The sequence below is a fragment of the Hydra vulgaris genome, chromosome 08 (genome assembly GCF_038396675.1).
Source record: "Hydra vulgaris chromosome 08, alternate assembly HydraT2T_AEP".
Lineage (NCBI taxonomy): Eukaryota > Metazoa > Cnidaria > Hydrozoa > Anthoathecata > Hydridae > Hydra > Hydra vulgaris.
Genome location: NC_088927.1, coordinates 48,430,127 through 48,453,396, shown reverse-complemented (window position 1 = coordinate 48,453,396; position 23,270 = coordinate 48,430,127). Strand labels below are relative to the sequence as shown.

Below are 23,270 nucleotides of genomic sequence, written 5' to 3'. Positions count from 1 at the left end.
CTTGCAGGAAAGGGATTTTGACAAGAACGTGTTCTGGTTTTCAGATTTTTTTTACCAGACGGGTCTAAGATATATCTACATTAGGAATTTTCATACCAACAGTCTAGAAAAAATAATTTCAAAAATATTGAAATGATTTGTAGAGCTAAACCATTTTTTTAATTTTAAAACGCTAGAAACACTGTAACAAGATTTTGTACTTTTCTTTTATTCATATTTTCTTAACATACTGTAACTTCGCTTGGGCAAGTTCCAATTATACAAAACTAAAAGAGCTTTACAGTAAACATAAACAAGCATGTCGAACAGTATTTAGAGCTAAGTGAGAAGAACTTTGCAAACCTCTCCCGTGTTAAAGTGGAGCATCAAGTATTTAAAAAAAGATAATCACTCTAGATCTATACTTTCAGATCTCGTCTCGGACATCTTGGTCTCGGAAATCTCGGTCATTTTTCTATCTCGGAATCTCGGTCTCGGAATACCGAGAAAATAAATGTGAAAATATAAAAACCGAGATTACTGAAAATTATTAAAAACCTTCAAAATTTAAGCTTTCGTTTTTTAATGAGAGAAGATTCAAAACGCTTTGAGTAAACAAGAGTCCTCAGCATAAATTTTCTCACGAGGAACTATTTTTCACGTATTTCTCCGAAGGAAACAGGTGAAAAATAAAAAGCGCTAATTTTGAAGATTTTTAATACTTTTCAGTAATCTCAGTTTTAATATTTTTAAAAATTGTATAAGTTGCAATTGCAGTGCAATGTTTTCTCATTCATGATGTTGTTCATAACAAGATTTGTCGCATAAAAAGATGTAAAAATATATTATATAAAAAGAATGTATTAAACTAAAAAGTAAGTGTTTATTAAATTTATTCATAAAAAAATTATTTTAATTTATGACATTTGGTCTAGCAACTGCAACTTTAATGATTTTTAAAATTGAACAGGTTCAAATATTGAAATGGAAAAAATTTGGAGAGGAACTTATTTGAAATGGCAAAACTACTGTCTAGTTTGGAAAAATGACAAGTTTCAAGTTGAATGCACATTGTGTCCTGACGGTGCGAAGGAAAAATTTATCAAACGAACAGACTACAATACAAAATAAATTCACGCTCATTTATGTTCCATCAATATCGCCAAGTTCCTTCTGCTGACAAATCCGAAAAATCAACGCATCATCAATCTTGCTCAAAAATGATTAACTCGTTTTTTAATGTGAAACTAACATTGACTGTGTCATGTGACTGACAAAATTGTTGCTCAGCTAGCATCTAATATTGGACTTAGTTTCAACCAAATTGTGAATCTATTAGTGCAAAAGCTGATTGAAAATTACACAAAGGTTGAAGCTCCCAAAAACGTCGAGAGAGTTCGTTAGACAATTTATAGCTCATCAGCGTATGCGAGGGACAAAGTGATGAAGGAAATAACGCTGATAAAATCCAATGGAGGAAAGTTTTCCTATGTGAGTGATGAGGCAACATTTAAACAAATTAAAGTTATGAACATCCATATTTTTGGACCCAACAATTACAATCAAAATCTTGGTACGATTGAAATGGGAAAAGAATGTGATGCTAAAACCCTTTTGAAGTTACAAAATTATCAATTAATATTCTTCGGCATTGATCCTGACCAAGATTGCATTGGTCAAACTATGGATGAGATAAGTATTTGCACTAAATCCGGCCGTCTCTCACAACGACTTCATCTCATTTGCTATGATCATGGAATCCATCTTTGTATGACACAAAGATATTTACAGATATCAATCGAGCAAATAAGAATTTATTATCAGACCAAAGCGAGGAAGAATCAGATACAGAGAGTGACATGTTAGCATGTACACCTCAGAGTTTTTGCAACGTACCAAGCGTGCTTAGTTTAGAAACAAACGAAGAAGAAGATGAAGACGAAAATAAAGTTGAAGCAAATTTTGATGAAAAAAACGTGTAAGAGGAAGCATTTGAGTACGATCCTGCATTGCCTAGTGCTAAAACTTTCGAAGATGTTTGAACCATTGTAAAAAAATTCAAATTCAAACTTAAATTAGTGAAAGAACTTAAAGAAAATGCTCAATATCTTGGAATCAAATTCAAATTCCTAGTTCTCAATGTCAGATCTCGATAGAACAGTACATTGAAAATGTTGAAAACTTTCAAAAACATAATCCCAGCTATAAAAAAAACTCTTAAATCATTTTGACATGATTAGCCTGATTATTTAGAGACAAGCGTTCGTGAATTAGTAGCAACTCCTCAACCATGTAAAATGGCTATGGATGCCATGAGTGGCAATGATGCTGACTTGAACATTGCAGAAGACGCATTACAATTTTTGTTAGAGGAATCGAATAGACTCCCAATGATCCTAAGTTACGTCTTCTCGCTTCCTTAAAACGTCGAACAATTTCAAACTTTGTTCCAAAGCTCAAAGACTTACCTAGAAAGAAAAGAGAGTCCAATGCCCAAAAACAAATCTAAGTCACTGATCCTAATAATTTGACTGCTGATGAATTTAACAACTACGTTACGACTTGATTCAAATCAGAAAAATTATGCATGTCTCGGAAAAATATTGTCTCGTATGGACCGAGAACCGAGACGATTAATTCTTATTTATGGATTACACTATGCTAGAGGTTAAATGATGCGTGCGTACGCAGAGAGGGAGAGGAGTGTTTAAAGCTTATGCACCTGTATGCTATTACAAGGGGAGGGGTTCCTAAATCATTATTTTTTACAAATACAGAAAATAAATAGTACTTAGCTGTGTTTTATGTCTTACTCATTGTTGTATATTTTTTGCATTTCAATGAATTTTTAATCAATTCTATATTTAAAATAGTAACTTCTAAAAAGAAAAGTATTCTCATTAAATTTAACCCATACTACTAATATACAGAGCCGTACCAAGGGCGGGGCCGGCCGGGCCGCGGCCTGAGGCACCAAAATTGGGAGGGCGCAAACTTTAATAAATTAAAAAAACAATAATCAGTTTATGAAACTCATTTTCACGGCGTCGCTGCTGTTTAACAGAAAATTAATTAAAATTCCGCCTCTTGACACAAACTCTTAAATATTAAAGCTCATATACTGAACAAAAAAGCGCCCTAACACTAATATACCTTTGATAACTTTTGAGCATTATAATTCTATTATGAGTCGAACCCAAAAGTTATCTGGTGCTGAATTTAATAAGAAAAGAAAACAGCGCCAAGAAAGTGACGAGAAACTACAAAACTGTTTCAAAAAGTGGTTGGTAACAAACTCAGTGGAGAAACAAATTATTTCAGAGGATATTTGTATTGAAATTAATGACAATTCAACAGATCCTATAATTGACTTTAATTGAGTTCAGATCATCATTTGGAATTAATTGAAGAGGAGATTTTCATCAGCCAAAGTCAAGAAGAATTTTGCACAACTGATTCAGAACCAACCAGGGAAGATGAAAATGCCTAGCTTTTAGGCCCAGCTGAAATGGACGAGGATGAACTTCATTCAGAAATCTCAGAAATTCCAGTGGCCTCGGAAGAAAATTTTCAACATAGGGATCCAGCAACATGGCCTAAAAGAACGGACAAAACAAGATGCTTTTTGATTGAGCATAGGTCAGAGCAAGACAGAAGAGAGTTTTTCCCAAATACGCTGTGTGATTTTGACAACAGAATGCGACACTTCAGCTCAAAATGGTATGAAAAAATTCATCCCAATGGTAAAAAATCTGTTCGCACTTGGCTGCAGTACAGCAATAAAAAAGATTCTTTATTTTGTTTTTGCTGTTTGTTATTTTTAACAACAAAAACCAACAATTTCTTAAAAATTTCTAAAGGGTTTTGTGACTGGAAAAAACTAAACCCAAGAATTCCTGAGCATGAAAACAACAATGAACACCAAAGATGCTATTCTGATCGGAAAACTCTTGAAAAAAACCTCAAGGAAGGAAAGACCCTGAATTCTGATCTGTAGAGAGTTATTAGTGGAGAGATGAAAAAGCGGAGAGATATCTTAAAAGTGATTGTTGATGCAATTTGATGCCAAGAACAATCTTGCCCTTCGGGGAACAACAGAAGACATTGGTCAACAAAACAGTGGCATTTTTCTGAGCTTAATTGAGTTGATTAGCCATTATTATCCTTTAGTGGCTGAACACATTGCGTCCGTTAAAGCAAAAAAAACCACAACATCCTACTTTTCTCCTTGAATTCAAAATGAGCTGATTGAGTTACTTGGGCAGAAAGTCAGGAAAGAAATTTTGTCAAACATCAAAGAAGCTAAATACTACTCTGTTCTGTTTGACTGCACTCCAGATACCTCCCACAAAGAGCAGATGACTCAGATCATCAGGTATGTCCGCATCAATGATGAAACCTGCACAATTAAGGAAAGCTTTGTGGACTTCATTGAATCTCACCAAAAAACAGGAAAAGGTCTTGCAACAGAAATGAGTGAAAAATTGGAGAAGGATGGTCTAAGCATTTCCGATTGCCGGGGCCTAGGCTATGACAATGGAGCCAATATGTCTGGAAAATACAATGGCGTCAAAGCTCACATCCATTCTCTTAATGAGTCAGCAAGATTTGTTCCATACGCAGCTCACACTTTAAATCTTGTTGGTGTTCATGCAGCTGAGGTTTCCCCCCTCATGATTACGTTTTTTGGAAAGGTTCAAGCCATCTTTAACTTTTTTTCAAGCTTCACGTCAAGATGGGAAAAACGTTGACCATCTCATTAAAGGGAAATAGTGACACAAGATGGTCTACCAAAAAAGAAGCAATTACACCATTGCACAGACAAATCAAAGATGTTCTTCAAGTTTTGGAATCCATTATCCACAATCCCATGACAAATCCTGTCACAGTTAGCAGTGCAAAAGAACTTTTCATTCATATTGATTTCAGTTTTTTGTGTTTGTTGGATTTCTGGTGTCAAATTCTTTCTCTAATTGACCGGGAAAACAAACTGCTTCAGTCAAAAACCATTTCAATTGACATTGCCGTAAAAAAAATGAAATGGTTGAAGGCTTTCATTCAGAATTTTTGAGATGTTGGGGTGGACAATATTATCAAAGATGTCACAGAAAAAGCTAACCAGAGCGGAATTGATGGTGGCTTTCCAATTAAGAGGAAGCGCAAAGTGAAGCAAATAGCACTTTATGAAGCTGAAGATGACTCTCACCTTCTCACAGCAGAAACAGAATTCGGATCTCAGTGCAACCTTGTGTTTGACAGCATTATTACACAAACAGAGTGGCGGTTTGAGGCTGATGTCTGCTGTATCCTCTGATTTTGGCTACCTCAGTGGGCATTCACTCTCTAAAAGTTCTCTCTAAAAGGATGAACTCAAGAAAAAAGCTGCAAATTTATCTCAAATTGACAAGGCAGATTTAGATTCTTCCGATTTCCAGTCAGAAATGGCAAACTTTAAATATCAAGCTGCCGCAATGACATTTTGCAGCTCATTTATAAATATTCTTTGACCGATGCTTATCCCAACACAACAATTGCTATTCGCATCTTCCTCACCATACCAGTCACAGTTGCTACGTGTGAGAGAAGTTTCAGTAAACTTAAGCTCATAAAACACTATATGAGGTCAACAATTGGCCAAGAACGTTTGTCTAGTTTGGCTATAATTTCAATTAAAAATGAAGTGGCAAACAACATTGATTTTGATGATGTCATTAGTGAATTTGCCTCAAGAAAAGCCAGAAAAGTGGCATTGAACTAAAGTTTGTGCAACCTTAACGACAAATTTTACTTATAACTTGATGTGATAAATTTTGTGATCAATAAATCATTTTTTTCGTTTAATTTTCTTCTTTTTTAAGGAGTGGGAGGGGGAAGGGAGGGGAAGAGGGGGCGCAATTTTCTTTTCTTGCCCGAAGCGCAAAATTGGCTCGGTACGGCCCTGCTAATATACAATTAATACATTTTATCCTTATACTTCTAATATATTTTACCCAAATACTACTTTTTAGATTTTTTAGTATCTCGGATAAACATAGCTAAACTGTTGTTGAGAAATTTTCAAGAGTGTGGAAACTTAGTATTATTTGAAAAATGTATAACATCAAGATTGGTTCCACCTTTTATTGAAAAACCATTAGATTCGTTTAATAGAATGCTAAAAAATACTTTTATTATTGGGCGTTACAACTACCTAGGATCGATTGAAAAATGTAAAAAAAAAAGAGTGAAGCTACTAGCTATGGAAAAAGTAAATTATGTAACAATCTTAACTTTCCAAGTATTTTTACAAAATCACTTGGAAGAAAAAATGAAAAGGTTAAAGATAAGTGTGAAAAGTATATTAAAAGACCCGGTAAAAATGGAGAAAGTTCCGTTTTGGTAGATCTTTTTCATACCACTTACATTAAAGCCACGTAGCTTAGTCTGAAAGATAAAAAATGACTTACAATTATTAAGTTCAGAAGAAGTTGGTCACAGCTCTAACATACAAGAGTCATCGAATCCTTCAAAAGTTGGAGTTTTTAATGCAAACGATAACTCTTAAAAACAAAGTAAATAAATGTCTATATAGCAGCAGTTCAACTTGAATAATGACCAGTTGGTTCAGATTTAGATTCACAAGACAACTAAATCACAGAAAATGGATTTAACCACTGAAAAATCAAGGATAAGAAGAAAGAAAGAAAAAAGTTATTAACAAAATAGTACAGAAATAACATTTCTTCCTTCATTTTGATGAAAATAAATAAACGAGACTGAATATCAAATTTTAATGCTTTTAAAATAAGAATAATAAAACTTGAAAATTTTTAAATGTAAAAGTAGAAAATCCAATGACATTTTTAAAGCTCTAAAAAATTTTTATGCATGTAAATCTATTACTATAGTGACAGAACAGCAGTGGTAACAGGAAAATTAAATGGTATAGCTGTAAAAATTTAAAATGAAATAAAAACCAGAGGCTTTTTATGATGTCAGCATCATTTAAAACATATTTTGAATCATTTTGTAAATTGTCAGTAAACAACTTCTGGTTTTGATTATAAATTTTTAAAGAAATTAAATGAAAATTATAAAACTCTTCAAAAATAATCAACCTGAGTCTAATTACATAAAGTTAGAGTGGCGAGATGACTTCAAAATCTTTATGAGTTATGTGACGCTTTTTATTACTTCAAAAATCATCAAAATTTTCAAAAATTAAAGAAAATTAAGAGGAATAAGCTTAATCCTTTTCACAGAGCAAGATGGAGCTCTAGAGCATCATATATTCGTATCGCCTATTTTCTTATACCAACATGGGTATGAGACAACATGGAGATGAGAATTGTGGCAAAAAAAATCAGAATATGAAAATGTGAAGTCTATTAGCAAAAATGACACGTGAAGCATTTAATTAACTTTATTAAATTAATCATTTTTATTAACCAATTTAAAACGCCATGAATACGCACGTACTTTATGGATTCCCTCTTACAGACAGTATTTAGTTTTCTTCTTGTTGTTTTTTTTGTGTAAAAAGCATAATTGTTTTTTTAATGAATGACTACTGGGTACGTGACTGTTTTTTTTTAATGAGTAACTACTGGGGCTCTATGAAAAGATTGCGATGACTAAAATAACATTTTTACCTTCTTTAAGCTTTTGACTGATTATTACGGCATATATTATATATTATAAAAATATAATAAATTATGAAGGTGTAGATGTTTATGATGTTATTTTCTTTTTTACTTTATGTTATGAACTAAAAAATATAAATATAAATTTTATTATCATTATTAGATTTGATTTTTTTAATTAAATATAATAAAAAAATAAAATATAATAATGATAATAAAAATCTTTTTAAATTATTTCCGTATCGTAACTATGTTATTTTATAATGATGCACGAATGAATGTAAAAAAACGAAGAATGAATGGAAAAAACACGCACGCATAAAATTTTGTACTGTATTTGGTAACCAATTAGTGGTCAACCAATTATTTATTATAAATTTACCAAGTAAACAACTTTTTTTTAAATCGATCATTTTGTCATGAATATTCCTGCAAAATACTTGCAAAATTTATCCGTAAATGAAATATTATTATTAATTTTTAATTTATTTATTTAGTTTTTCTTTCCATCAATTCTTTAAATTAGAATTAACAGACGGGTTTGTCAACTGATTGTATCACATAGCGTCAATATATATCTATATACTTATATTTAAATTAATTTACTTTAAGGATATCGCATAAATAAAAATAATCGATTATTTTTTTCATTGTTTGTTTCAATAGTAATTTAAAAACAATGTATTTACTATACATATATATTTACATATTTACATGAACATAACAATAAATATTAAAACAAATAAGTTCATACAAATTTCAACATCTTAATAAAATACTTAAATGTACAGATATTATATATATATATATATATATATATATATATATATATATATATATATATATATATATATATATATATATATATATATATATATATATATATATATATATATATATATATATATATATATATATATATATATATATATATATATATATATATATATATATATATATATATATATATATATATATATATATGTATATATATATATATTGCTAGTGAACTCGGCCACTCAAAACTGGCTGAAAATATTTATATGAGGATTTTTTAAATGTTTCTTAAATACGAAAAATTTTGTATCATCTTGGTAGCAAATGAAGCTTGTATCATTCTTAAACAAGCACTGCAGATGTTTTTTTTTTCCAAAAGTTTAAGTTTTTATTGTTAGTTCAATCAACTAAAAATATTTTCAGCTAAAAACTGTTGTAATTGTGTTCATCAGAATGTACACTGTTTTCGTTGTAACCACAGTTAAATTGATTGTGTTATCTAGGCATTAGAGAAACCACTGTTATCTCGGCATTAGAGAAACAAACTGAACGTTTGAAAATACATCTTTTATATTAGTTGATAATGCTCAAAGTAGTACGTCTAATTAGATTTTAAATATTGACAAATATATGTTAAAGTTTTGAAATGATCTTCAGTTAAAGTATTCCATAACTGGAATACGTTTATTTCGCTTCAATTTTTTTTACTCTTATTACTTTTGTTAGATATCCAGCTCTCATGTAAACACTTCCACTTTCATTTGTGTGATTAGTCAAAACTTTATTAAGCGAGTGTATAACACCATTTGTTGCTATTATATTTTGCGCTAATAAAGTTGATTGATAGTCTACAATGGTTGGTTCATTATTTTTTTTATTACTCAGTTTGATGAATGTAAAATTGCCATTATTGAATTCATGTGTTTTAACAACAAGCTCTTCATTTAAAAACATATGGTTGGTAAAAAAAGCTTTATATCCGATGTGGCGACATAAAAGTTCGGTATTAAAGAATTGCGATATATTGGAGTTTTGAATTGACATTTCGTAACGCTTTATGGCTCTGTTGGTTGGAACAAATACTGTAAAAGACACGTCCTTTTGGCTCAAAATCTTGACTAAAATTTTATTTTTTAGTATTTCCTGCGTAAACATATAAAAATTTTTTGTATTCTGCAAAATATCTAACAATGATTGAGTCGGAGGAATTAAAACGCTATTCGTTATGTGAATAATCCCATTGGTTGCTAGAGTGTCTCGTTTTGTGATAAGAACGTTTTGAACACTAGATACCTAAATTTTAAGTGTAGATATAATTTCGAGAGTGACAAAAGTCCTGTTCTTTGATCACAACCGGGAAATCGTAACCCTATACATAAATACACACACACACACACACACACACACACACACACACACACACACACACACACACACACACACATACATTTGCAAATATTTGCATAATTATAAAAAATATGCAAAGAAATTAAAAAAAAGAAAAAAAATCGAGCGCCAAAATTAGAGTGCAGATTATAAAGGCAAATGTTAACTGCCTAAAAAGTTTCAATAATTCTTAAAGGTTTACTGCTCACTTCTATATAAAAGTGACATTGGTACGTTGAAAAGTTGCGGTTTCTTAAATCTTAGATTTGTTGATGGCAAATATTACATTACAGTAATATATGTGCAAATAACTTCATCCAATAATTCTCTTAAATAAAGGTTGCTCCTCTCATAATTACATAATTAAAGACTTAAAAACTACAAGTGTTTCAAATTTTTTTTCCTTTTTTTTAATATTTCTAGTCCAAAACTAATTGAATTAAGCAAATATCTCGGCGGGCACAAAGACGTCTATTAGACATCTTTTTACTGTTTCATACCTTTGAAACATCTAAAATAAAATTAACATATCCAAGACACTTTTTAAAGAAGATTATATATTTCAGTCATCTAAAAAGCATGATAGATGTCTTTTTTCAGATATCTATTAAAGCAAATGAGACGTCTGATTTTTATGCAAATAGTTAAAAAATATGAGATAAAAATGAGACATCTAAACAACGCTTTAAAGACGATTATTTTTAGAAATTTGATAGACACTAGTTTAGACGTCTGGTTTTTATACATTTTTTTACATGCATTTTTAACCTTTTCATTGAAAAAAGGTAATAAAAAGGTATAAAGTTTTAAGACAAAAACAAAAAATGAAATAAATTTAGTATGGGTAAATAGACATCCGACATGCAACACTAATTGGTGTTTATTATAAATATGTTGTAAATAGTAAAATAACAAAAGCTCTAATTTAGTAAAAAATTTTATTCAAATATATAATGTATATTTGAATATATAAATAATATATATTTATCTCAATTCTCTATAGATTCTAAAAATCTTGTAAAGCAATGTAATTGTTTTGATTGGATAAATTTCTTCATAAGAATTATTCCTGGATAGTTACAGTTTTTATATTATTTCCTAATAGATTCTAATGTGTTTTCTTATAGCTTTAAGTTAAGCAATATTATATCTGTATATTAATTGCTTAGAGGTCGTCCATAAATTACGCAACGCTAAATTTATTCAAAAAATATAAGTAGGAGGTCTTAAGCTCTTTTACGCGGCGATTTTTATCTTACTTAATGCTCTGTTTTGTTTTTTAATTAACTTAAGGCTCTGCGAGGGAAAACTTTTAACTTTTTCTATTTTTTTATTAGTGAAATTGAGCGTTTGCGTAATTTCCTATATAATGTAGTTAAAAATTTATTCATTAAAAGGCTGGGTGAATAAAAACAAACAAATGCTTTTACTTAGTAATTGGTCAGCTTTACATTAATAAAAACTTTGCTCAAATTTTTATTTACGTAAATCTGAGCAATTACTCCAAAAACGCTGAGTAAAGGCAATTGCTTTTTTTCTTCACCCGGCCTAAAGCATTTCAATACTTTGAGTTCTAATCTCTTGTCTAGATAATCTAAGTTTTTTCATTTTTTATTAACTTGCAACTAAATTGTAAGTTGTAAGTTGCAAGTTGATTTTGTTCAGAGTTTACTAATTTTACATTTATTAATATTGAGGTTTATTTTACAGGTTTATACTACTCGGTAAGTTGTTGACATCATTTTAAAGATTTTGTAAAATGGGTGGTTTAAATGATGAAAATTGATTGATTCGATAAACGATGACGAATCATCGCAAAAAAATGCGACGATTGAAATCTAGGAACAAAAAGACTTAAAAAAATCAGACCCCTACCCCAAACGCGAGAGCAACAAGCTGATAAAATATACTTTGTACTATTCTTAACTAGATTTATATTCATTGACAAATTTTAAGTTTCATAGTATAATCTCTTAGCGTTCAAAAATTGTGACCATATAATATTTAGGTCCCTTCAATTTTAGGGTTTACAGTTTTATATGGTCCAAGTAACAAAAAAAACAAATTTTTTGGGGTTTTTTGTTCCCAGGCTCCATTCATTGCAATTTTTTGAAAAGCATCTTTATCTGACATAAGATAAACTGATAAATGTTTGTAGTTTGCTCCATGTATGGAAGTTAGATATTTCAAACACCACAAAATGCTAGTTCCACCCCTGTATGGTAATGACCAACAACCCTGTATGGTAATGACCAACAATACCCTGTATGGTAATGACCAACAATACCCTGTATGGTAATGACCAACAATCGAACATGTTTTTTCAAAGAATAAATATTTGTTAAAATAATAACTTGGGGTGGTAGCTCAAGAAATAAAAGTCTGTTATGAAAAAAAAAAAAAAGAAGTTTAAAATTTGGCTTATTATTCTTTTATTTACAGATTCCAAAAACTTTTTATTAAACATTTTAAAATTAAGTATTGTTAATTTGGAATTGTGTCTGCTAAATCATTAGTTTTTTTCCATAACAACGCCATAGCAATAGATACTTAAGCAAAACATTTGAAAAAATTTGCGAAACGATTACTTTTGAAATAAGCTGAAAAAGAGCTGAATTTTTGATACTTTGCTTTTCATAGTAACAAATAATAAATTTCAAAGAAATAAAATAGTTCATTGAAGGTGGTACCCCAAGAAATAAAATAGTTCATTGAAGGTGGTATCCCAAGAAATAAAATAGTTCATTGAAGGTGGTACCCCAAGAAATAAAATAGTTCATTGAAGGTGGTACCCCAAGAAATAAAATAGCTCATTGAAGGTGGTACCCCAAGAAATAAAATAGTTCATTGAAGGTGGTACCCCAAGAAATAAAATAGTTCATTGAAGGTGGTACCCCAAGAAATAAAAGCCATTTTTGAAAAATTAAATTAAAGAAATTTGGCTTGTTATTCATTTGTTTACAGATTAAAAAAACGTTTTAATTTAATTTTTTAACATTAGGTATTAACTTGGCATTAATTATCTAACTTGGCAATATGTCTACCAAATCAAAAGTTTTTTTCCGAAACAACGCCATAGCAACCGATAAATAAACAAACCATTTATAAAAAGTTTGTGAATCGATTAATTTTAAAGAAATATGAAAAATTTTGGTTTGTTCTTAACATTAATAAAATTCATTTTAGAGGTTTTTTTTTTTTTTTAACGCATTTTAATTCTTGAAATTTTATCATATTAATCTTGTTTGACTCGTCTAATTTGTAAGAGTTTGTTAGTTTTTTATGCACCATTTTTAAAATATTCTTTTATTTTTATATATTTTGACTAAAATGAATTTTATTATTATGTTTAAAATATTTTCCAAATTTCATGTTAAAATGACCGCTATATTTTTAATTATTTCACAAAAATTAGCTTATTTTTACTTTTTAATTGGATAAAATATTTTTGCCTGGATTACTCAAAAAATTGGGTAATCCAGGCAAAAAATTTCAAGTAAGAAATCCTTTAAAAAGAAATTTTTAATGATGTATTTATGTTTGAAAAATGAAATTTTAATATATAGCTCTAGTGAAATTTTTTATATTTCTTGGAGTACAATTATTATATTTCTTGGGGCATAAAATTAATGGCTGTGTGCTTAATGTATAGTATTACTTCAGTGATCAGGAGAATTCAGTTCATAAAATATGATTTAAAATAAAAGAAAAAATATAAGGAGTTGACTATTGTAATTAGTGTTATAACTGATAGCATAACCAGGGCTAGTACAAGTAGGTATTAAGTGGAGTTTCCTTGCGTTTTTTTGCTTTAATCAAAATAGCATAATTAATGGATGCATTAAATTTTTCTCAACACCTAAGTCTATGTTATGCATTGTTGTGAATTGATGAACATAACTCCTTCATCCACTGTGAAAATGGTATTTAACTTAAACCCTTTATCTGTATAAATATGTGGATACTTGTATTTTTGCGACAAAATGCCTTCATCCACTTATGTCTTCAATTTTTTAATTTTTTTTTGCAAGTTTGACTTTGTCATACTCAATTTAATAGACGATTTTTTAAAACAATGTTGTTGAGCAACGTTTCGTTAAAATGATGTTGTTGATTTCCCTGCCTAGAACATTTTTCAAATAAAAACGAAAAATATGATTTTTTTACAAAAAATATTACTATTATTTTTTTTCTTAATGTTTTTTACTAACTCAAAAAATATTGTTTCTTTCTAAAATTAAAAAACTTTCTTGTTTTGATTGGAACCCAAAAGATATTGTTTCTTTCTAAATTAAAAAATTTTCTTGTTTTGATTATAACCCAAACGATATTGTTTTTTTCTAAATTAAAAAATTTTCTTGTTTTGATTGGAACCCAAAAGATATTGTTTCTTTCTAAATTAAAAAACTTTCTTGTTTTGATTGGAAAAAGTTAATTTAATCTTTTTTTAAAAACAACTTGTTTTCTTTTCGTTAAAAACAATTGTATAGGAAATTATTTGCAACACCCTAGCTAAAACACCCTCTAACACCCTAGCTAAACGGAAATTTGGATGGTAAGGATGTAGTGGTCCGGTTAAGTAACAAAATCTTATAAAACCTTTAACATTATATACATAGTTATTATTAAAATAATGTAAATCTAAAGTTACCTCTCCATAAGTCTGCAAATGAAGTTTGAGGTAAGTTTGATTGACAATAGCGGTTGTTTTTATCGCGCTGTTTCCATCAAATTGTTCACTAATGTATTTACCCTTTAGAAAGTGATATTTCATAAAAGTCATCAAATATTTATCATCTGAATCAAGTTTTTTTTTAATCTCTTTATTTAATCTTTCAAAAACTTGGTCTGTTGGAACAAACAAAGTGTGTGGAGTTGTTTCATTTTGTAATTGCTTTGCATGCCCTGTCTTAATTAAGTATTGAAGGAATGTGTGGCACTGAAGAAGCGGTAAACTTTCCAACAAATTATTTGCTGTAAAAAAAACCATAAATTTTTTTTTTTTATATAAAATAAAAAATTATAAAAAAATTAACTCTTTTGAATAAATTAAATTTATTTTTTCTATAAATTTTTGCCTTTCAGCTCGGCCTCAATGACACCTCAACATTTTTGGTTACTGAGTTGACCCTGTTTTCCTTCTCTTTCTTGCAGAGTACCTGCAAAAAGGACCGTAGGAATTTGCATCACTCAATGCAAAAAGTTATAATAATCAAAAAGTCAGCAGTCTGTCAGGTTTGCCCATCTAATGATGTCACATCTTGTTGGTGAAAGTATTAATTAACACTAAGAGCACTAGGATTGTAGAAAAGTGTAGAGCCGAGTTAACCGTCAAACGAGAAGATAGCCAATAATAATGCTACTTTTTATTTTATGATAACTATTTGCTATTTAAATAAGTTTAGTAAATAAAAGCTTACTTATTTCTGATAGTATAACGCCATCAATAACATACGCCCATCCATTAGTTAATGAAGTTGTTGATATAACTGGTATACCATTAACGTAAAAGGATTTTTTATTATAAAGATCTTGATGCACTGTGAGTGGATGTCCGATATCATTTGTAAAAGTATTTCCGCCTGAATTAATGAGCAATCTCTGACTACACATTGGTTGGTTTATGATGTGGCCACGGATAAAATTCTATAAATGTTTACTGATAGATAATTAAGCAATAAAATTTTTATTGAAAATAAATTAATTTTCGATATAATCATAATAATTTGTAAAAATGATAAAAAATAACATAAAACTAACTTCGGAAAAAAACCTTGGAACCAGAAGCTCAGCTTAAATAGGTTTTCATTCAATTAATTTATTCAAAAAATCATCATTTTATTGATTAAAAGTTTAGCAAAATAATTTTTTTATTTGAATCATAAAAATTTTTGAACTTTTTGTTTCACAACAAAAGCTTTTATGTAAACTTTTTTGTTTTTTTAGAAAAGTTAGAAGATCTTATTATGTTATTTTCATTTGGCATCTGTTGATATAGCAACTGTTGTTATATTAACAGTTAGTTATAGATCAGTGCACTATTTTTTACCTAATACAAAATTTAAGTTTAAGATAAACAAAGCTTGAAATAGTTAAAAACTAAGTTTAAAAAATTTGTATCTTACCATAGACTTAAGATCGTCATTAAATATTTGGTTTTTATATTTTGACGGCATAGCTTTAATCGAATCGTCTAATGGCAAAAAAAACGTTGCCCCGTAAAAAAATGTGAAATAAGCTTTATATTTCTCAAGCAAGCCAAGCATAAAGTTATGTCTTCCAGAACTTTTTAAATATGTTTCTAAGGTAAGTGACTGTAAAACTGGAATGTGGTTTATTTCATAAAGTATGGATTTTTGAGTAAGAATACTTGAACGACCTAACTTAGCGCCTTGCAACCACAGACGAGGAATAGATCTAAACTTATTTATATGCTTGTTTATAAAAAATGTTTTATTATTTAAACTTTTTAGCCTTTGTCCATCTTTGAATGATGATATATTTTGAAAATTGTTGAATATTAGATTTTCGGCAGTTTCTTTTTTTTGACTAAAGGTCAACATTTGAAACTCTTTAACAGCATTGTTATGCGGTATAAATATTATATATGGTTCTTTATCAAAAAGCACATTAAACAATCCAATTTGACTAAAAAGTTCATAAAAACTTGAGTAACCATTTAACAATAACGCAGTTGCCACTGTATGTTTGGTGTTGTTAATACAATACAGATGGTTTCCAGCAATAAAGCTCAGAAAAAAAATAAGCACACATTTATTCATTTTTTATCACGAAATGCTCAACCAATAATAACCAATAAATTGAGCAATTCTATTTTTATATTAAAATAGCAACATTTTTTGTCCTTTAAAACACATAACGCCAAAGCAAACCGTGTCTAAAATATAAATTAATGAATAATTAACTTTGATCGATTGTTACTTAAGTATATTATTGTTTTTTCCATTTAAGGTATTACGGTAATGTTGTTGGCTATTAATGAGGTATTCTTTAGAATATATTTATTTGATAAGGAATGTCTTAATAACTAACACTCGTCATTTTTTATTTCATTAGTTTCATTGATTATTAAATTTTATACTAATATTTTTTTGATTAGAAACTTTATTTGTTAAATATTTTTCAAATATTATTAATTAGTAATTATTAAATGTATTAGTGACAATTATCTTCAACTGTATGGAACAAATTTCTTGTTTTTTATTTTCTTTGTTGATATAACTTTTGTTATTGTTCAATTAATGTAACTAAACGCTAATGTTTTTATTCTTTTTAAAATACGTCTAGTCTACAGCATTTTTAGATACGCGATAAAATGTTAAGTATGCTTATGTGCTTACGTTTTCATTCCTTGCGTGCAACTAAGAAAAAAAAGTAAAGATAAAACATTAGCATGCAGCATACCTGAGCAAGTTTCTGTCTATAAAAATGAAACAATATTGTGATAAAACAATATATCGTGAAAAGTATATACTAAGTATATATAAAAGTATTTATAAAACAATATTTTTATTATAGCAGTTGTATTAATTTAAATCGATAATAAATTTTGAATTACACAATATAAAATTGCATTATATTTTTTTGGTATTTGAGATTAATTTGTAGATATGGAACAAACTCCGAATTTATTTTCATATTTATGTGTTCATATTTATGCCTAATAAGAATGCTGTATGTTACAATTATTATTATTACAAAAAATTGTGATACTAATATATAAATAAGATATAAGTTTTTAATCAACAAAATTTAAAACGACTAATTAGTTTAAATTTTGCTAAACTATTTTCATCCTTTTCTTTTTAAATAGAAGGGGAAATGAACTTTCTACAGTCATAAATTTTTATACTAATTACGTACATTATTGTATTAAATTAACTTAAAATAATAACAAAAATTTTTTCAAACACTAAAGGTTCGAGATGAATAAAGTTTAAAATCTGTCAATGAATATTTTACATTTACCTTTTTTTATCATAAGTTTTTAAATATTGTTACACATATTGTTTACTTTACTGATATTTAATTTTTTAGTTTTAAATTTTCATATTTATTTTTTTGTTTTCGACTTTTGTTTGAATCCATTTTTATAACATGCTACTTTTTTTGTGATATTAAAAAAAAGAAATTTAAAGAAATTCTTTATACAAATTAGCCAAGTACAGATACAAATTAGCCAAGCACAGATACAAATTAGCCAAGTACAGATGATCAGTTTAAAAACATTCAGATTAAATTAAATCTTAACTAATTGTGTTTGAAAGCTTTTAACAACCATAGGTTAATCAACCAATCAATAAAAGTTGACAGGTATTTTAATTACCTAAGCAACAACAAAAAAAATTTTTTAACGTAACACCCACTGCTTGAAATGATATACTGTCTGATAGAAAACAAAGAATAATAGATCGGAAACAATTTGGGATACTCATATGGGATATTCATTAAAACAAAAGCATTTTTTTCTAAATTTATATTATTTGATATGATATAAAACGATTTGCAGGTATTAACAACACTAGTACGCGATAATACTAGTACAACTACGACATTTTGTTGTTGCTGATTTTAACACAACAGATCATTAGACTTTAACAATGTTAAAGTCTAATGATCTGTTGTGTTAAAATCAACAGTGTTGATAGTTTTAAAAACTGAAACTGAAAACAATAAAGAAGTATTTTTTAAATATATTTATTTATAAAATTTAGGAATGTGTTTTTACAATTAATAAAAACAACCTTTTTAAGTCATTTAAAACAAAACAAAAAAATCATTACTCATCACGTTATCATTTCTATACGAAATTTTAAAACTATTGTTTTAGGTTTTTAGCTAACTCAGTTCAATTCGATGCTCTCGCTTTTCTCGACGCACTTTTTTTTTTTAATAATCCTAAAAAAATTGAGACGATTATAATCTAACAAAACATAATTTGATCATAAAAATTTTTTATAATTTGTAACTAAAGTTAAATTATAGATATTGTTGTTGTATGAGCTGGTAAAATTTTGGCAATTATTTGGGATCATTTTGAAAATTTGTATGTAAACAATATTCCTGGTCTGATGGCATAATTGGAGAAAGATCTGGGGTCATTTTTTTTCTAAGAAAGGAGTAAAACATAAAAAAGATTTGAAATTACTTGTTGCGAACTGTTATGTACATCGCTTTCATACCATTATAATTTTAATTCGCGTTCTAATTATTCAATTTATAAAGTTCAAGTATTATTAATTGTCTTCCATTTATGTTTGTTTGCACATTTGTATATTTAAATTTCACTTTGTTACATTTGCATTACGAACAAACGTCTGAACAATTAACGCATACAAATAAGTTATATTAATGGCCAAAACAGTTTTTTGAAGAGGAACTAGTCTCTTGTCCTCTTCCTTCCAACCATAGTTCTCCGGATTCTCTTTTAATATTTATAATTAGTGCGTTAATACCCAGATATATTGGGTTGATAGAGACTCCTTTTCAAGTGTATAGTAAACGCATCGTTGTTTAGAGGTAATACTTCCTCATTTTTTGTGCGTCGGCGAAAAGGTTCAAATCTAACCTAATTTTAAAATCATAATCACTATCTCTGGTGCAACTATGGCGCAGTGGTGAGAGTTCTGGCTTAGAACAGATCAGAGGTTTCAACACCGGCTCTAGCCCAAGAAGTGACATTGGTAAGAAAGGAGGTGTGAACTTCCTAGTTTAATACTATTCCGCGGTGTTCTGTGATTTTCAGCCACAGTGTTCTGACTGGTCTTCTAGAAACACCTCAATAGCCACATACACTCAAAAAAATATCAAGAAGTACCTCTGTCATACAGGAAACAAATAAACATTTTGACCTTTTTGATTTTAGTAATTACCTAAAATGTAACTAACTATAAAACAGTGTGTTTGCTAGAAAGTCCTCAAAATAAAATTTTCAGTAAATAAAGTACATGAAGAACTTTTTAGTCATTTAGAAAAGTGTAATCTAATATTATTTTGTTCTAAAAGCAATCGAAAAGATATTGCATCACATTTAACATAAGTTTTACTGAGTGCAACAATAGATTTTCTGAATTCTTGAGAAATTTTTTTTTTTCAGAATTCAGATTATTTCTGAGCAATGTGTTTTAAGGTAAAAATTATTTCTGAGCAATGTATTTTAAGGTAAAAAGTTTTTTTATTATTATTTTTAGGCAAGGTATTTTAAGATAAAATTATTTATTTTTTTATTTCTATGATAATTATTTTAAGGTAAAAAGTTATTTTTTTATTATTTATAAGCAATGTATTTTAAGGTAGAAAATTATTTTTATATTATTTATAAGTAATGTATTTTAGGGGATTTTTTTTGAATTATTTCTATGCTATGCCGTTTACAGCTGCTTGGTTTAGATTCTCTGGAGCTCAGACGTTTAAAACATGATTTAGTTATATGTTTCAAAATTATGTATAATTTGGTTTGCATAGATAAAAATTTGTTTTTCGAAATTACCAATAATAAATATACCCGTGGTCATACTTATAGGATTCGCAAGCAACGATGTCAACTCGACATTCGCAAATATTGTTTTTCTCAACGAGTTGTAAATATCTAGAATAATCTGACATCAGAAGCTGTAAATGCTGATAACATTTGTATTTTTAAAAATAAAATAGAATCGTGCAATTTCGATAAACATTGTCTATAAAGTAAATGAATGAATGAAATCTTGAATGTTTCTATTATAAACTATATTTGTTCCCTATGTAGTTTGTTTTCTTATTTAGGGGCATATTGTCAGTGTCCATTTACTAGACCTGTATGTCCTTTAGAATATGTAATTTTTAAACTTGTTCTATTAAATCTTTATTTATTTATTTAATGTACTTTAAATTAGAACTTTTTGTTAAATTTCTAAGCAATATATTTTAAGATGTAAAATACTTTGCCAAAATGTGGAATAATCTCAATAAACTCAAGAGGTATGAAACTTAGTTGCAGTTTAACCTGGACAGATTGTTATCATTATGAATTGTATATAAAGGTAAAAATTTAGCGCTCGTGGCACAGTGGTTAGAGTGCTTGCTTTAGAAGCAAGAAATCTTGGGTTTGAAGTGAGCTTTGAGTATGTTTCGCGCCATTGGTAAAGGAAAAGACATGAACTTCCTAGTTAAATGCTCCTCCGCAGTGCTCTGTGACAAAATCGGTCTTTTTGAGTACCTAAAGCAAAAATAAAAAAATAAAAGAACTATAAAAAACAAAACAAAAAAAAAAAGAAAAAACAATTCAATATAGACAAAATAATATCTAGATAATTTATGATTAAAGTTTATTAAAGCTCCTACCCAAGCAGTGGCTTTTTTGCTAAATCATACTGTTGTTAATTAAATAATACAGAATTTTGAATTTTATATAACACACAGAGTTTCACTAAAAAATTTTTCACTTAAAAAATCAATTTACTCAAAAAATTACTTAGAAATGATGTTGATGTTGATTTTAAATGATATTAGCTTTTAAATTGAAACCGATTAAGTTTTAAATTGGATAAAACACCAAAGCAAAGGATTAGAGTTAAAAGATATATTCAGAAATATTTATTGACTAAATTGCAATAAAAAAGTTAGAATCTTACTGTGACAAAAAGCTGAGTGTTTTTCTTTGAATTATTAAAATAATTTTACACGAGACCAGTTGTCTGAGAATCTAATAATAAAACTGGAGAGTATTTCCAACTCATATTAAGCGTAAAATTTCTCTGAGTTTCTTTTTGTAAAACCGCGGAAATAGCGCTGTTAAAGTTGGTCAAGACTTCATTTAAACTTTTAGTTATAAAAAACATTGCAGAGCAAATATTCTGATTGAAGGATAAGAAAATCTCTTATAAAAAATTTTAAACTTTCTTATAATAGGATATTTTAAAACTTTTTTTTAAAAGCCACATCCCAACCCATTTATTGGTTATGTTTTGTCTGTAATATATATATATATACAATTTCGTGTAATATAAATTATAATTCCATGACGTGTAATATAAATATTATATTTCAATTACTATAATACATTACAATTACGTGTAATATAAATAGTAATTACATTACATGAAAAAAATACAATACTTGTCTTATCTCTACGCTCTGTTAGCTGACACGTGCTTTCAATTATTTAGCCTAATATCAAGCGAACAAGATTTCAAATTATATTGTGAAAAAAAAAAAAAAAAAAAAAAAAAATTCCACAAACACTCAGATATATTTATGGTACTTTAAGAATATATATTGACTCAATATATATATAATTTTTTTTGTAATTTTGAACCACTGTGACGAACTGTATATATATATATATATATATATATATATATATATATATATATATATATATATTATATATATATATATATATATATATATATATATATATATATATATATATATATATATATATATATATATAAATAAAGACATTTAAGGAGTCGCCTTATTTTTAAAGTATACAGTTAATTTTTTTTTTGTAAAAACTTCATTTTTGTATTTATTTCTCAAGTTTTAAAATACCCCCACGGTTAAAATTAATTCGAAGTGACGCAATCCTAACTATGACGCTGGATGCTATATTAAAATGTGACATGTTTTAAGGCACGATAAAGTGTTGCAGATTTTAATCACGATAAAGTGTCACGATTTTTAAGTACGATTAAAAATCCTGTGGATTTAAGCTACCACAAATAAATGTCGTAAATACAAACATAACAACAACAAAAAAAAAGACAAGCATACAACTTTATAATTACTTTGTTATAATTTATTTTAAATAAGGAATACGGTTTCATCATTTTTTACATCTGAAAATAAGTTTTTAAAAAATTGAAGACCATTAATATATCCATTATGATCGGATATATGCAAGCGATTACTCTTAGTTGCCTAATAAACAGGCGGGGACGCTAAGCAAATGTTAGTTTTCTTCCGACCCCAACAGAGTTTTATAGGATACTTATCCTCCGTTTATTAACTTTAGTGCATGATGGTTTCGCAGTTTTTTTTTTGAGAAAAAAGTTTTTTTTCCTATTCAAGCGTTAATTGCGCGGACAAAACTAACTTTTTACGTAAACACATTAAATAACATAAGTCACAGATAAATTACAAATGAAAACGTGTGAAAGCAAACTTAAAACTTTTTTGTTTTATTCTAAAAAAGAAGCACTGTTTTTGCTTATTTTAAAAAACCTATTTGAGAACTTTCAAAAATATTTAGCATTTTGAAAAAAGATTACTTTGTTGTTTCTAGCTCGTAGTAAGCTTTTTTAAAATTACAACTCTCTAGTTTATTAAGACCCCTTGTTTATAAGTTTTTATAAGTTTTTCCAACCCTTGCGTTCATTACACTTCCACCTCTCTCCCCCACACACATTTACTATGCTTCTAAGAGCAAATTTATACAAATTTTAAATTAAGCTTTAAAAAGCATTTTGCATACCAGATTGATCAACACAAACGCTAACAAGA

The 23,270-nt window shown here is 28.3% G+C and overlaps 2 protein-coding genes and 1 long non-coding RNA gene across 3 annotated transcripts; 2 read left to right on the top strand and 1 right to left on the bottom strand.

Annotated features, from left to right (window-relative positions):
• Nucleotides 1-745: 745 nt before the first annotated feature.
• Nucleotides 746-2,769, top strand: LOC136084347 (uncharacterized). Its single transcript, XR_010640502.1, has 2 exons — nt 746-854; nt 950-2,769. It is a non-coding gene; the product is annotated as an uncharacterized LOC136084347 (long non-coding RNA).
• Nucleotides 2,770-3,487: 718 nt separating this feature from the next.
• On the top strand, nt 3,488-3,976 carry LOC136083382 (zinc finger MYM-type protein 5-like). Its single transcript, XM_065802777.1, has one exon. The coding sequence runs from the start codon at nt 3,488-3,490 to the stop codon at nt 3,974-3,976; it is 489 nt and encodes a 162-aa protein (XP_065658849.1).
• A 4,764-nt stretch (nt 3,977-8,740) lies between these two features.
• Nucleotides 8,741-16,971, bottom strand: LOC100203373 (transforming growth factor-beta-induced protein ig-h3). Its single transcript, XM_065803858.1, has 4 exons — nt 15,890-16,971; nt 15,185-15,410; nt 14,416-14,738; nt 8,741-9,671 (listed from the first exon to the last, which is right to left on the bottom strand). The coding sequence occupies exons 1-4, from the start codon at nt 16,544-16,546 to the stop codon at nt 9,063-9,065; spliced, it is 1,815 nt and encodes a 604-aa protein (XP_065659930.1). The 5' UTR covers nt 16,547-16,971; the 3' UTR covers nt 8,741-9,062.
• Between the last annotated feature and the right edge of the window lie 6,299 nt (nt 16,972-23,270).

Excerpts from the sequence above, each read along its gene's own strand:
- LOC100203373 (XM_065803858.1), bottom strand. The coding sequence starts at position 16,546 with ATGAATAAATGTGTGCTTATTTTTTTTCTGAGCTTTATTGCTGGAAAC. Across the intron at positions 14,739-15,184 it reads CGTTATACTATCAGAAATAA|CAAATAATTTGTTGGAAAGT; the intron begins GTAAGCTTTTAT and ends TTTTTTTTACAG. Across the intron at positions 9,672-14,415 it reads ATTTGCAGACTTATGGAGAG|GTATCTAGTGTTCAAAACGT; the intron begins GTAACTTTAGAT and ends CTTAAAATTTAG.
- LOC136083382 (XM_065802777.1), top strand. The coding sequence starts at position 3,488 with ATGGACGAGGATGAACTTCATTCAGAAATCTCAGAAATTCCAGTGGCC.